This window comes from Cryptomeria japonica, chromosome 1, assembly GCF_030272615.1.
Source record: "Cryptomeria japonica chromosome 1, Sugi_1.0, whole genome shotgun sequence".
Taxonomy (NCBI): Eukaryota; Viridiplantae; Streptophyta; class Pinopsida; order Cupressales; family Cupressaceae; genus Cryptomeria; species Cryptomeria japonica.
The window spans coordinates 10,445,238-10,460,290 of record NC_081405.1 but is presented as its reverse complement, the minus strand read 5'-3'; the positions used below and the strand labels follow the sequence as shown (position 1 = coordinate 10,460,290).

At 38.5% G+C, this 15,053-nt stretch overlaps 1 protein-coding gene across 1 annotated transcript in view; it reads left to right on the top strand.

The window, feature by feature from the left end:
* The window catches only part of LOC131036649 (ATPase GET3B), a 155,745-nt gene extending 153,969 nt beyond the window's left edge, over window positions 1-1,776 (top strand). The window contains exon 11 of the mRNA XM_057968585.2: window positions 1,365-1,776. Within this exon, the coding sequence (XP_057824568.1) occupies window positions 1,365-1,502 (138 nt within the window). The 3' untranslated portion in view covers window positions 1,503-1,776. The remainder of the gene's footprint in view (window positions 1-1,364) is intronic.
* The last annotated feature ends 13,277 nt before the right edge of the window (window positions 1,777-15,053 follow it).

Sequence of the window (15,053 nt, the reverse complement as noted above, 5' to 3'; positions counted from 1 at the left end):
ATTGTATAGCTCTTAACCGGGTGTGCCCCTAACAGGGTGGTTGTATGACCTTAACCGGTCAGATTTCTATACTGCAGTTAGAAAATCCTTGTGGGTACTAATTCCCACCGTGGTTTTTCCCAGTTGGTTTTCCACGTGAAAAATCATTGTGTTATGGTTTGTATGCTTTGTTGGATGTTTGTTTTTGTTGTTATATTTCTTGCATGCTTATTGATTTTCAAGTTGGTGAAAGTAGTTATCAAATTTGTTAAGTTTTTGCTTGCACTGATTCACCCCCCATGCCTCCCCACCCCTCAGTGCCTTATAAGTTTATCAGCAAGGGGATAGTTTCATCCAAGAAAAAGGGCAGGAAGGTAAAGGCCAGGGAAAATTAAATTGTGTACTGATTGGGTGCACACCAGGCCCAGCATGTATACAGGAGTGGTGTTTTGATGAACTTTTGAAAAGGATAGTCATTTGATAATCTTGTAATGGTCCAACACAAGACTATATGAAAGATGATGATGTTGGACCATGAAAACTGAGTTCATCTGAAGGAACTTGCGTCAAAGAGTGTGGAAACAAATGGGGAAATATCAACAAACAATGTGAGGAAGCTACTAGGAAAAGCTTCTGTATCGATAGGAAAAGCATGTTTCACAATTGTGATTTCTGTATCAATCACAATTGTTACAGATGAAACATTCTAATTTCAGCCAGAAATATGGCAGAAAATGCCAGAATTATGAGGACATGGTTAAATAACTACTTCATGATATCATATCAAGAATTCCTCATGAGTTTGACTTTGTTCATCTAAGGCATGCGCATAATGAACAAAAGGTGACCGCAGAGGTGCCGTTAAATATCTGAATCTAACTCACTTTAGGGGTTCTACTCAATTGCAATGAAAAGAACAAGCTATTACGAGTAAGAAAACTGGTAATGGGAATTTGTATTAATTTTTGTAACTGATCATTCACCCTCCTAGATTGGCCACCAAATTGTAATCAATGGACTATTAATGTCGCATATCCCCTGACCATCTTTTATGCTAATAACGTCAAACTTTCTTATAATGTATTTCTTACTGGATTATTTTGTCATTATTTTTGTTTTCCCAATCTCTTACAACATATTTCTCATTATTTAGTACTTGCCATACTATACACATGAAAGCTTATTTCATATTTGTTGCAGTTGTGCCTAGTTTATCTTGCATAATCAAGGCTCTTGGGACAGAACACAAATTTTATTTGTAGATTCTCTCAAGCATGTATGAAAATAAAATAAGAATTGAATTTCAGTGTAATATTTCCCTATCGAACAAATTGCAGCTGCATGTTTGTAGAGATCTATTGAAAAGTTGATATGTTCTGATGCAGGACCAATCAAGGGCAATCGATATGATCCAGAAGGATCCGAATCTTTCTGATCTCCAGTTAATCCAAGCACCATTAGTTGATGTTGAGATTAGGGGTGTTCCAGCACTAAAATTTATGGGTGACATCGTCTGGAAGTAAATGATAAATATAACTGAAACAAGATTCTTAGAGTAGCCGTTGGGTTGATAATGTACGTTTAATTCCTCATTCTCTTCTGAAACCAGCCATTGAGATCATCTAATGTTTTATATAATACGGAAAGGAGTAGTTAAGAGCTGCAAATTTTGTAGACACTTCGATTCTTTATTACATGTACATATGAATCCATAAATTATAGTTATGAATTACATTGTTATGTTTCCTTTTTTATATTACCGAAATTTTGCAAAAAAAATGAATGAGAATTTTCTGATGCTTCTTGTACATTACTTAATTGTTAAATACTCGGCCACCAAAGATGATTCTTCATGACTCAAACCTATGACCTGTCTTGAAACAGCCGGTTACATTTACTGTCTGACGTACAGTTCATGGGTAAGTAAATAACCCACTGTATCTTCCCATACATTTTATATGCAATACCCTGAATATTGGCGAGCGAGCTATACAGAAATTTATGGTAATGGGGAACCTGACAATGAGCCGTGCAATGTGTAAAGGCAAGGACGGAATCCAGTACGTCTTTTTGAGTCGAAAAGTTTGTACCTAAGGCATGTGATGGAATGCTGGAATGTTTTGGAAAATAATTTTATATTAATTAAATTCATGAAACTTCCACAGTCCATAGTGATTTGTTTTTCGTTCTTCTGGATTTGACTCTCTAGCTTTTTTACAGTCAAATCCGAAAGAACTAAAATCAAATTTTATATTACCTTTTAAAATCAATGTTTATAACTGTTATTATCTTGTCTATGGGAGATTAAAAATGTATAATAGCTTTTGAAGGTGAAAGTTAGATATTATAGGTGAACAAACTCTCAACTATGGATTTATCATATAGTTTTGGTAACAATACAACTTAACTACAATTTGTTTTTTCTTTATTTGTAATATAGAAAATATATATGCAATTAAGTGACAAAGTTGAGAGCATATAGTGTTTTCAACCACACAACTGTTCTAAATAAATGTACTTATGGAGTGAAATGACAGTAAGCCGACCAAAATACGTAGGCGACTAAGTCAACTTATCAACATCTTTTCAATAGACTGCAAAATGACATGCAAACGATAGAGTCATCCTTTTCAACACCTCTTCGACGAATTGCATGCCATAATCAGAATGTTTAAGCTTGACTGAAACCAAAATGGTTGATAAAGAAAACTTGTTCTATGTTCAAATAGGTTGAATGATATGCTATAGGGATTGGTAGTAAACCATCCAATGTTACAATATAAAATGCATATAAGATAATAATACCATCCGGTCAATATAGATACAAATGCATTATAAATTAACATGATCACGAAATACATTGTTGAAGCAAGTTGATATAATATTCTAATTATATGAACAATTTGTTGTAATAATACAAATTAGCTTGAAAAATACAAGCGTAGAAAACCACTTCCATTATAGCTAAATTAAACCAATTCAAATATATTTCAAGAGATTATACTTGAAAACTAATTCAAATTTGGTCACACCATTGGACTTTTGATAACACTATCAAATCAAGTCTAATACAAATTGAAATATATTGCAAACATCACTATATGTTGATACAACACCAAAATGAAGGAAACACACTTAAAACTAAAATAATAATTGATAAGGCACTCCAAATTACTACCAAACACATCCAAATGCCAGAATGCTTTTTATATTAGACTAGTGAATAGTTTTAGACATGTATATGTCTGAAATATAACACACAGTGCTAGTACATTGTTTGGATGGACCTAGGAAAACACCAACAACACATCATAAATCATTTTTCTCCAATGCCAAAAAGGGTGAGTGGTGAGGGATGGCCTAGACACCATCAAACTTGCACACACATTCTACAAATGGGTAGTGACAAGCATAAGATATCACATGCCCAACAGGCCTAGAATGAGGTATGGCATAACGTCAAATAGGAAATAACTCCTTCAAAAGCTGCATTTTTTGAAGAATGCAATCATAGAAACATGCCCAAATGATGCATATCATAGAAATTGAAAATACAAAACTGCAACAAGTGGTACAGCCTACACAAGTGAGGAGATACAACTACAATTAAGAGTGGTGTGGCTCCTAGTGAAACCTCTCCCAAGTTCTCCAAAAGTCATTGAAATCCCAAACAAACAACACCAAACTCTTTAGTAAATCAAAACACAAAAATATTATTCTTCAACAACAAAGTAGAAATCTTCACTTACAACTTAGTTGTGACTTCAAGATGAAATCACCAACCCAATTAGGATGTTATTTATCCTTGAAACTAGTATTTCTAGAGGGTTTTTGTCTTCAAGAAATATGAGAAGAATAAGTCTCACTTATAGCTAATAATTGTAGCCTTCTAAATATTACTCGATGCATTTATGACACTTATGTATTGTGTCCAATGCATTTATGACAAAGTTCATGATCGAGATTTCACTGCTTTGACATCATGGGCCTAAAAGACAAAGTGTCCCCAATTGCCCTTAGAGCTCATTTGGGACTATCTTGGTGTAGTCGGAAGTGCAATGCACAAATTCCCGAATTTGGAGTTGCGTATCCCACATCAGTATTTTTTTGAATGCATGCCCCTTCGCTTGAGTGCATTCATAACGATTATTCCCACCTATTCATTGCATTAAAATCTCATCATTTTGTTCATTGCAAGCTCTCGACACTATTGCGAAGAAAACTACTCTCTCAAGCTCTTGGCTTTTGGCTCTTACACTTTGCCTCTAATCATGATCTCTTGGCTACCGTTTTACAAGTAGTTTACCTCGAGCTTCATCAAGCTCCTATCTCAAGAGAAGGGTTTGGCTGGAACGCTTTGTCTTCTGTCTTATCTCTTATCTTGTATCATTAGCATTGCATACTTTGCATTGTTGCATCTTTGAATGTTTCTATTGCCTAGGTCCATTTAATCTATTATTTATCATATATCTTGCAATAAGGTTTTTCCTCCATTAAGCGGGGCTTGTTTCTATTGCATTAATCATTATTCATTTATCATTAAATTATATGTAGTAAGGGTTTTCTTTCGTTAAGTGAGGTTAGTTTCTATTACAATTATCTTATTATCCAATCTGTCTATTTGGTTGTCTATGGCAGTGGGAACACCAAAGCGAGGGTTTGACTGAGGCAAACCCCTATATAGTCCCAACATTTTCTCGTGTCTCTGTGTGCGCAAGTGATGAACAGGTTCTGTGCAGCTAAGGGATGGATTTTGGAACATTTCTGGTGCATTTGCAAGTCTTTGTTCGTGCAAACGACAACGCGGTGTGTAGACGTCCCTGCGGCACGCTAGCATCCGGGACCCAAGACCGAGTGGGCCCTTTTGTATAATCTACTTCCTGTTTGGGTATTTCCATAATAGTTAGAATCCTCATCACTCTATTATATGTTTCAATATTTTGTTGTTTCATAGTTTAATTTAGTGGTTATTTTATTATTGTATTTTTATCCCCTTGCTCAACCTTAGCGCCAGTTTAAGTGAGGTAGCGGCGGATAGTTTGTTCTTGTTGGCGGCAATATTGTACACAAAAATAAAACTAGTTAATTAAGTTGTAATTATTAGTTGGCAACCGAGGGGTGGCAGTGGCGGTGCGAAGGTTAGTGCTCGCACCCCCTCGGTATCTTTATATACTTCTGAATGTAATTTGTGACACACAATTATGAATGGAATAACATCTCTTATATTTGACCTGATATCTATGGCATTATTATTCTGCATTACGTGCTTTATTTGTGTACTTTAAGTTATTCACCCGAGAGGGTAAACATTTGGTGCCGCTGCCTAGACATACTCGAGAACGGAAGACGCGGATGGCGCACAGACACGATGGACCTACCCGTTGGTGAGATAAACCCAGAGGCCAACGACGCGCAAATAGAGCTCTACAACGGAGAAGACACTGCGACGAGGGAATTTTCAATTCAACTCCAGGTAGCCATCGAGACCTATGTCTGACGAGAGGCCACAGAAGCGGAAATCCCACCAAGTGTCCTATGGACAGCGCTGGAGGTTAGCCCGACAGTAAATTGGTTGATGAACCACCTCCCCGGTTGCTTGCACAGGCATCGTTGGCACAACAAGCTCGCCTGGAGGAGATTGCCCAGAAAGAGCGACGCCAACAAATCCTTCAACAGTACGAAGAAAGAAGCCGTCAGGAAGCGGAGCAGGATGGCACGAGGCCAAGAAGGAATTGAACCCTGAATCCCATAGGGATAAAGGAACATTCTATATTCAAATAAAGGTGTCATAATATTGACACGAGTTGTATTGATGAAATGAATTAATAAAGGTGTGTTTTGGTTTTTGTGTTGTGAATTATGGAAATGTATGGGAATTAATGCCCAACTTATTAAATAAAGATAGAAATAAAAAAGCAGAAATGAACGAGTGGGAGGTCGCGTAGAGGGCCTTGATTCTGGAATAGCAAGTAGAACGTAGACGGAGGCTGAGGCAACTTGTCGAAGGACGACCTGCCGAAGGGTGGCCCGAAGGGAACCAAGGAGGTGTCACGGAGGGTGTAGAAGTCGAGGGAAAATTCTACGTGTCGCCAGAACACCGTAGGGTGAGAAGCCACGAAGAGTTTCTGGAGGAAACAAGGTTACGGAGGAATCTAGTCCAAGAGACTTGGGATCAGTTTAGAAACTTATCCCTTACGCCACGAAGTGAGGATCACCAAAGGGAGCCAGGAGTGGGCGTGGGTGAGAGCGAAGGGGAGGACAACCGTACGGGTGTAGCTGCCACACACAGTAGGCAAAACACCGTACCTCCAGTCACCCACGCAGGACACACCACCGGTGCTGGAGGGAGCGGTGCACAGACACAGCCACAACCATCCAGGAGGTAGTTAAGCGTTTGGTGTGCAGAAGGAGGCCCGTATGGTGTGTATGGTAGACGGTTGGTTGTGTATTCCGTATGGGGTGATCCGTATAGTAGAGGGGAGTTGACCGCATGGGAAGGTAGTCGTACGATTGGAGGTGTCAGTGTTGTTGTTGACCGTACGGGGAGGTTGTATGGCCAAGGTGCCATTGGGGACATTATAGTGGAAAAAAAAAACGACGACGACCAGATTGAAAAATCATTCGATGACATCTGGAGCTAGGATGCTGAAAATATTAGAGTGGAGAAGAAGGGTTTTGACATCTTAAAATATCATAAAAATGATGCGCGCCATGGACTTTCGTGTGGATCTGAAGGTACGATGCCCCTCGACCCCGCTGGGGCGCTACCCCAGACCCCGCAGGGGCATTGCCCCTCGACCCCGCTGGGGGCACTACCCCCAGACCCCCAGTTTATTTTTGAGCTACAATACACTTTTTGAGTCTGGCGAAGGGCATCATAGAAGGCACGATAAGTGTTGGGTTGTCCCATACTGTGAGAAAGAAGCCTGCAGCTAAGCATTGGCGGGGAAGCCATAAGCCGTAGAGGGAGATGGATTTGGAGGTTGCGAACAAACAGAGTTTGAGGGAAGGCATTGCAAGAACGCGAAGTCATACGGCACCCGAGAGTTATTCAGTTTAGTTATCAACCTTTGGGGAGTGTGATGGAGGATTTGAGGTGTCTTGTAGCCTTTGTGACAGAGGGTTGTGGCCACCTCCAGGCATGAATGGTACGCTTTGAGGAACTCGAAGTATGTCTCGGCTGGATGTGAGGTTGCCTTGGTGGATGCATAGAGGGCTCGGGAGGAGCTGACCACCAAGTTGGAGTCATGAGTAGCGTGAGACTTAGCTCAGCGTACCCAGGAGTTGGATGCTGAGAGGGTAGCGCGGGTGGCTATCAAGGACAAATTAGCTAGGGAGACAATATCATTTGAGTAGCAGTTGGTGGAGGCTGAGATTGAAAAGCGTGTTGGATGTCGAGAGGGCAGCGCGGGTGGCTATCGAGGACAAATTGGCTAGGGAGACAGTATCATTTGAGTAGCAGTTGGTGGAGGCTGAGACTGAAAAGCGTGTTTTGCAGACAAGTTTGGTTTAGGCACAGGCAGACTGTGATGTCGAAGGAAGCAATAATGGTGAAATCCGCACTTGAGCATCAGATGGTAGCAGAAAAGGGTTTCCAGGCGAAGACGCAGCAGGTGTATGAGTTACGGTCTCGACTGGCGTCAACAGTTCTGTTTAATGTCATCTCTATTTTGTCTTAAGTCGTCTGGAGACAACTTCTTTTCTTTTGGGGGGGATGATGTTGGCAACAATATTTTACACGAAAATAAAATTAGTTAATTAAGTTGTAATTATTAGTTGGCAACCGAGGGGTGGCAGTTGCGGTGTGACGGTTGGCACTCGCACCCCCTCGGTATCTTTATATACTTCCGAATGTAACTTGTGACACACGATTATGAATGGAATAACATCTCTTATATTTGACCTGATATCTATGGCATTATTATTCTGCATTACATGCTTTATCTGTGTACTTTAAGTTATTCACCCGAGAGGGTAAACAGTTCTCTGAGATTCATCCTCTTAGAGGTAACAAATTCCCTCGACATTTTTTGGTGAACCCGACGTGAATGCCTCATGTCAAATATCTTCCTTTTAGAATTTGATGTGTTCGACAAGGCATTTTCTAAGGATGACTTTGATATGCTAGATGAGGTCTTAGATGACTTCTTAGAAGCATCTCCTTCTAACGAAGATGTAAAAGATAGTTTGTCTTTGATCTCCCCTTCATTGAAAGATGAAATGTTTGTGAATGTTATTGTTGTCTCTACAATCTCAAGAAGGCCTAAGAGACCATGCATTTATGTGATTGCAAGTAGTCCTTCCCCCAAGAATGTCAAAACAATTGGTAGGAAACCATTCAAGGGAGATGCTCCTAATTTGTATACTAAGTTTATACAATCTAGATAGCCTTCCTTCAATACCATTGCTCATACGTATAATACAAGAAGAAATAAACAACATCTTGATCAACCACAACCGTCTTTACCACCTTCTCAACCAAGTCTTCCTCAAGCACCTTCCCCTGTGGTCAAGTGTCCTAGTGACTATGATCTCATCGAGCAACTTAAAGTTATTCCCACTAAGACCTCACTATGGGATTTGCTTCAGATTGCTTGTGTGTATCAAGGTATGCTATAGGAAGCTTTGCAAAATATTATATTACCTTCTTCTACAAGACCGACAGATGTAAATGCATTGATGGATCATATTCGTGCGGATACGTCAAATATTACGTTCTATCCCCATGAACTCCTACCTCCAGAAGTGAGGAACTTGGCTAATCCCTTAATGATAATTGTTCATGGTAATAATGTTGGTATTAGACGAACCCTTGTTGATACAGGTTGCACTCTTAATGTGTGTAGCTTGGACCTATTGTCGAAGATTAAGGTTGATCCAAATGCCTTAGCAACAACTTCTTTGTTCATTCGAGGTTTCGATAATAGTGGGAAGACTGCTTTGGGAACGGTTATCTTGTCGTTGAAGGTTGGACTGGTAACCATTCCAACTCTTGTTCATGTGATGTCGGGTCCTTTATCTTACAATCTTCTCTTGAGTAGACGACGACGTCATGCTTTGGGAGCTGTTTCTTCCACACTTCATGGCTTGATGAAGTTTGTGGCAAATAATCAAATGGTTACAATCAAGGTTGACCCTGACGCTATGCATTTATATCAAATAGTAGCAGTAGGTCAGGCTTTAGTTACGCCGTTGTTTCAGAATTATATTCCAACATTGTCCTTCACAGTGACAACTTTTACTTTTGTCGTGTTCCCTAAAAAGGAAAGCCAAAAGAGTGAAGAAGTCCTAAAAGAAGAGTCACCGAAGTGTAATGGTGCAAGTGACCCTAACTATGTTCCCTTGAGAGCCAATTTCACAACATACATTTAGATATCTCTAACTGGTGAAATTGATGAAGATATCTAACTAGAGAAAATGAAAGAACAAACACAGAGAGTATTCGGTCTAAGTTTGAGTGTCTCAGTTAAGGACACAAGCGTGGCGCACAAGCGTTTGCACGACGTGTTATAGTCTCCTATAGATTGCGAACATAAAAGACTTAGAAACACTAAAAAGCTTAGACTCTATGTTTTGATTAACTTGCAAAATCCAGGAGTTAGAAACGTAGCAGCAAATACTAGATGAAAAATACAATTAGAAATGAATATAGCTAAAATAAATAAAGAAAAAGAAAACCCTCTTGTGTTTGAATGCTCTTCAAGAAACCTATACACATATAGAAGAAGAAGATTGTCGAGGTTGTATAGGGGTTTTCCTTAGTCAAACCCTTGCTTCAATGTTTCCACCTCCACGGGCAACTAGATAGATAGATAGATCAAAAAGATAAATAGATAGAATGATAAAATGATCAAATAGATAGGGGATGTGATAAATCCCAAGATGCTCAAAGACAAGATAGATAGAATGATAGATAGATATTACCAAAGAGGCTTGAGAAAGCCAAGAGAGTTGCAAAAGATTATTGTGAGAGTTTGAGAGTGTTGTGACAAACGAGAGACTATTGTAGCAAGCAAGAGAGTGAGAGAAAGTTGTGAGAGCCAATAGAATAAAAGAGATTGCTTGTAGAACCAAGAGAGAGAGAGTAAGAGAACAAGAGATATTTCTTGAGAGAACCAAGAGAGATTGTATGAATGAAAGAGATAGATTTAAAAGAGAGAAGAGAAGGGAAAAGAGGGTTGGCAGGCCATCTAGAATATTTAAAGCCATTTCTACCAACCAAGATAGGTGACAAATGTCGAAACGCACAAAACCAACATGTGAACATTAAGATGTCATAGGACGAATGTGCATCATGCAGACATTCACATGGCATGTTAGTGTCCAAACGAATCACACTCAAAAATGACAAGCAACAAGAGAAACACATAGCTAATAAAAAATAGAAGTTGAATGATAGTTGCTGAAAAGGGTGTCCTAAGCATCCTGGGAAAGAAAAGGTTGATGCAAGGGATGAAATGAGCCTACTCGAATGCTAGGGGAATGGACACTAAAGTAGCTACAAAATTGTAGGTGGAATTGCAAAGGGGTACGCAATTTTCCACTCTACATTTTGCCCCCTTTAGTGGGCTTATGAATTAACATGAATATGTAGGCTAAAGAAAATCTACTAAACAAAAAATAATATCACGATGCCAAAAGGATATTGTAGAAGAAGCAGACAAATCTTCGAGCCAAGGAAGCATGAACCCAAGCTGAAAACCTACAAAACAAATGCATTAGACAAATAAATATGCACCACAAACAGGTTAGAGAATAAAAACTCCCAATAAGACTATATTATAGTATGTTAAACATATATATATATATATACAGACAAGAACATGCATAGCACACACGTGAAAGCACATAACAAACAAACTAAAAGTTTTGAGTCAACAAAGTGAAAGAGACCTCGATGTAAAAGGTTGTCTCAATACTATGTGTTGTCCCCAAAATATAAGAAGCCACACATAGAGGAGTTCTAAAAAGGAGAGAAGAATGTAAGGATTAATTGCTTCAAGGAAGAATGCACATAGAAGTCAGATAGACACTAGCTTTCTTTGTAGCTAGTGATCATGTAGATGGTAATGATTAAAAATACAGATCATAGTCTAACAAGTTGTGTTATGCTAGTTGATCAAAGCTAAGTAGGACCAACCTTATTATGAAGGAAAGCCACTACCAAAAGATAAGTAGAACCAACCTTGCTATAAATGAAAGCCACTACTAAAAGATAAGTAGAACCAACCTCACTATGGAGGGAGGCCACTATGGATAAGATCAATTTTGATAAGAGTCACAAAGGGCGCACCCAACAACAAAAAGATAGTCGCCGCAGTATGCATAAACATGCACTCATGCGAGTGGAGAAGAGATAGGTGTAGGAGTTGACTTAGGACTTTCTACTTTAGGAGGATATTCTTTTGGGACCACCTTCTCATGGTTTCCTCTTTAGGAGGGTCCATGAGAATAGTTGTTGGCATATTAGAAGATAAATATGGAATATAGTTTTGAAAGGTAAGTGTAAACAAGGCATGACAAGTTGTCACAATTTGACATAAGTGTAAAGCGTCAGGATCAACCTTGATTGTAAATACCTAGTTGTTAGCAACAACCTTAATAGAACCATGAAGGGTAGAACTTACTACTCCTAAAGTGAGAATCCAAGGTCCACCTAAGAGAAGATTATACAATAAAGGTCCTAGCATAACATACACTAGGGTTGGAATAGTAACTGGCCCAATCTTTATAGGCAAAATAACAATGCCCAAAGCGGTTTTAAACTAGTATTATCAAAACCATGAATGAACATAGAAGATTCAACAAGAGAATTTGATTCCACTTTGATTTTTGGCAATAGGTCTAGACTACAAACGTTGAGTACTGAGCCAGTGTCAATGAGAGTTCGTCTAATGCCGACATCGTTAACAAAAATGATTATCATTAATGGATATGCTTGATTTCTTAGTTTTGGAGGCGAGAGTTCATGTGGATAGAATGCAATATTTGGTGTATCTGCACAAATATGATCCATCAATGAATTTACATTTGAGGGCCTAGTAGAAGAAGGCAATAAGATCTTCTAAAGAGCTTCCTGAAGCATACCTTGATAAATTGGAGCAGTCTAAAGCAAATCCCAAAGTGAGATCTTTGCGGGAGTAACACCAAGTTTCTCAATAAGATCGTAATCACTAGGTTTCTTAACTAAAGGCTTGGGTGCTTGAGGAAGATCTGGTTGAGGAGGTGGTAAAGAAGTATTTGAGTGATCACATTTTTCTTATTTCTATGAGTATTATAATTATGGGCTACCATCCTATATAAAGAAGGAGCCTTAGACTATTTGAATCTCGTAAAAAAGATTCGGTGAGTCACTTTTAAAAGGAATACCGTGAATAAAAGCTACCTTCTTTAGAGAAGGGCTAGCTACAGTCACACAAATGATTGGTCTCTTGGGTTTGCTAGGGGCAGCAGAGACAACAATAATTTTTACAGACTCTATACAACTTGTAGAAAGAATATTTGAAGGAACTTGCTTGACATCCACCTATGGGAGATCAGATGTTAGATGAGATTCATCAGTCACTAATGCATCACCTTTAGAAGAGGTTGCATTGGAATGAAGAGATCGTAGAGTAACATTAGGAAAAGTATCAATGATTTCGTCCTCTTACAACAAAATATCTTCTGACACAGAATAATTTTTACAAGAGGGATCAAAGACATAAAATGACATAGGCAAAGCCAAGTCACCATCACATGCATGAAAATGAACATCATTAGTACTTTGAATAAAATTAGAAATAGAACTAATAAAAGAAGATAATAAATTCATTTTGAAAATAGTAAACTATATTAAAGAAACAATACATAAATAATACAGAAAAAGTGTTCACATCGGGTTCATCAAAATGTAATGGTGGCAACCATACAAAAGGAAGAACTATGTTCCCTTGAGAGCCAATTTCACAACATACATTCAAATATCTCCAACTAGTGAACCTAGTGGAGATATATAATTAGAGAAATTGAAAGAACAAACATAGAGAGTATTCAGTCTAAGTCTAAGTGTCTTGGTCAAGGACACAAGCGCAGCACACAGATCTCTACATGACACATTGTAGTCTCATACAGACCACGAACAGAAAAGACCTAGAAACATGAAAACTCAACTTTGTGTTTTGATTAACCTGCAGAATCCAGGAGTTAGAAATGTAGCAACAAATACTAGATGATAAATACAAATAGAAATGAATATAACAGAAATAAATAAAGCAAAATCAAGCCCTTGTGCATTCAAATGCTCTTCAAGAAACCCTACACACATAGAAGAGGAAAATTGTTGGGGTGTATAGGGGCTTGCCTCAGTTAAACCCCCACTTCGGCGTTTTCACCTCCATGAACATCCAAATAGATAGATAGATCAAAAAGATAAATAGATAGAATGATAATATGATCAAATAGATGGGGGATGTGATAAATCACAAAATGCTCAAAGACAAGATAGATAGAATGATAAAAATATATTACCAAAGAGGCTTGAGAAAGCCAAGAGAGCTGTAAAATATTATTGTGAGAGCTTGAGAGTGGTGTAGCAAATGAGAGACTATTGTAGCAAACAAGAGAGCGAGAGAAGTTAATGAGAGCCAAGAGAACGAGAGAGATTGCTTGTAGAACCAAGAGAGAGAGAGAGAACTAGAGAACAAGAGATATTTTTTGAGAGAACCAAGAATGATTGCATGAATGAAAGAGAGAAATTTAAAAGAGATAAGAGGGAAAAGAGGGTTGGTGAGCCATTTAGAAGATTTAGAGCAATTTTCACAAACCAAGATATGTGACAAGTGTTGAAACACATAGAACCGACATTTGAACATTATGATGTCGCAGGACGAATGCGCATCATGCGAGCGTTCGCGTGACACAATAGTGCCTAGATGAATCATGCTAAAAATCGACAAGTGGCAAGAGAAACACATAGCTAATGCAAAACAGAAGTTGAAGGATAGTTGTTGAAAAGTGTGTCTTGAGCATCCTGAGAGGGAAAAGGATGATGCAAGGGCTGAAATGTGCCTTCTCAAATGCTAGGGGAATGGACACTAAAGTGGTTGCAAAATTGCAGGTGGAATTGCAATGGGGTATTCAATTTTCCACTCTTCCCTAAGAAGCAAGATTATTTTAAAGAGGATCCTCCTAAAACAGACCTCCCGGAGGCACAAAATTCCAATTCTACCTCTGTTAAACCATCTTCTACTAAATCACTTTCTCCGTCTAAAGTGAATGCATGTTTAGGCAATGAGTGAGATTCGTTGGATTTCACTGATTGTCATGTCTGTGAATACAAAGTAGACCCTGGCCACCTAAGATTTCCTAAAATCTCATTCACCTCGGCTATGAAAAATGATTATGCATTCATAAAGCCAGGTGATACTTATCAGTTTGATCATCTTTTCTATACAAAACCTCCAACTTTTGAAGAGCTACGTTATATTTATGGCCCGAGGTATATTCTTGTATCAAATCTTGGTTATGTTGGCAACAAGGCAGAAAACTGAGAGGGGGGGAGGGGGTGAATCAGTTTTCTCAAAAACTTTGCTTAACTCAAACACAATTTCAGATTTGATAATTAACAATGAAATCATAAATCAATGACACATATAACACCAAGATTTTTGATGTAGAAAACCCGGTTAAGGGAAAACCACAATGGGAACCTACCCACAATATGATGATACCCTGTTAGAAGTATATGAAATATTACAATGGGGAATGCACATGCATTCAAGAACACTGCCTTGAGCTCACTGCTCAAAAAAATAACAAAAAGGGCTACAACCTTGGGGAAGACTCGCTGTCTTACATAAAGATTTGGTTTGCATCCAGAAGATCATGAACTGATAGAATAACATCTCCTCATGTCTGGTTATAGTTCTAATTAGGCACATATACTGCTCTTTCACACTTCTACACACTTATTTGCACTTCTTTGCTGCCACCGAAAGATTGAAGCATTATTCGCACCTCACATATCCACTGATACATCCGCAACATGATATTACACTAATTTATACACATCATCAACCTATATTTCAAGGTCG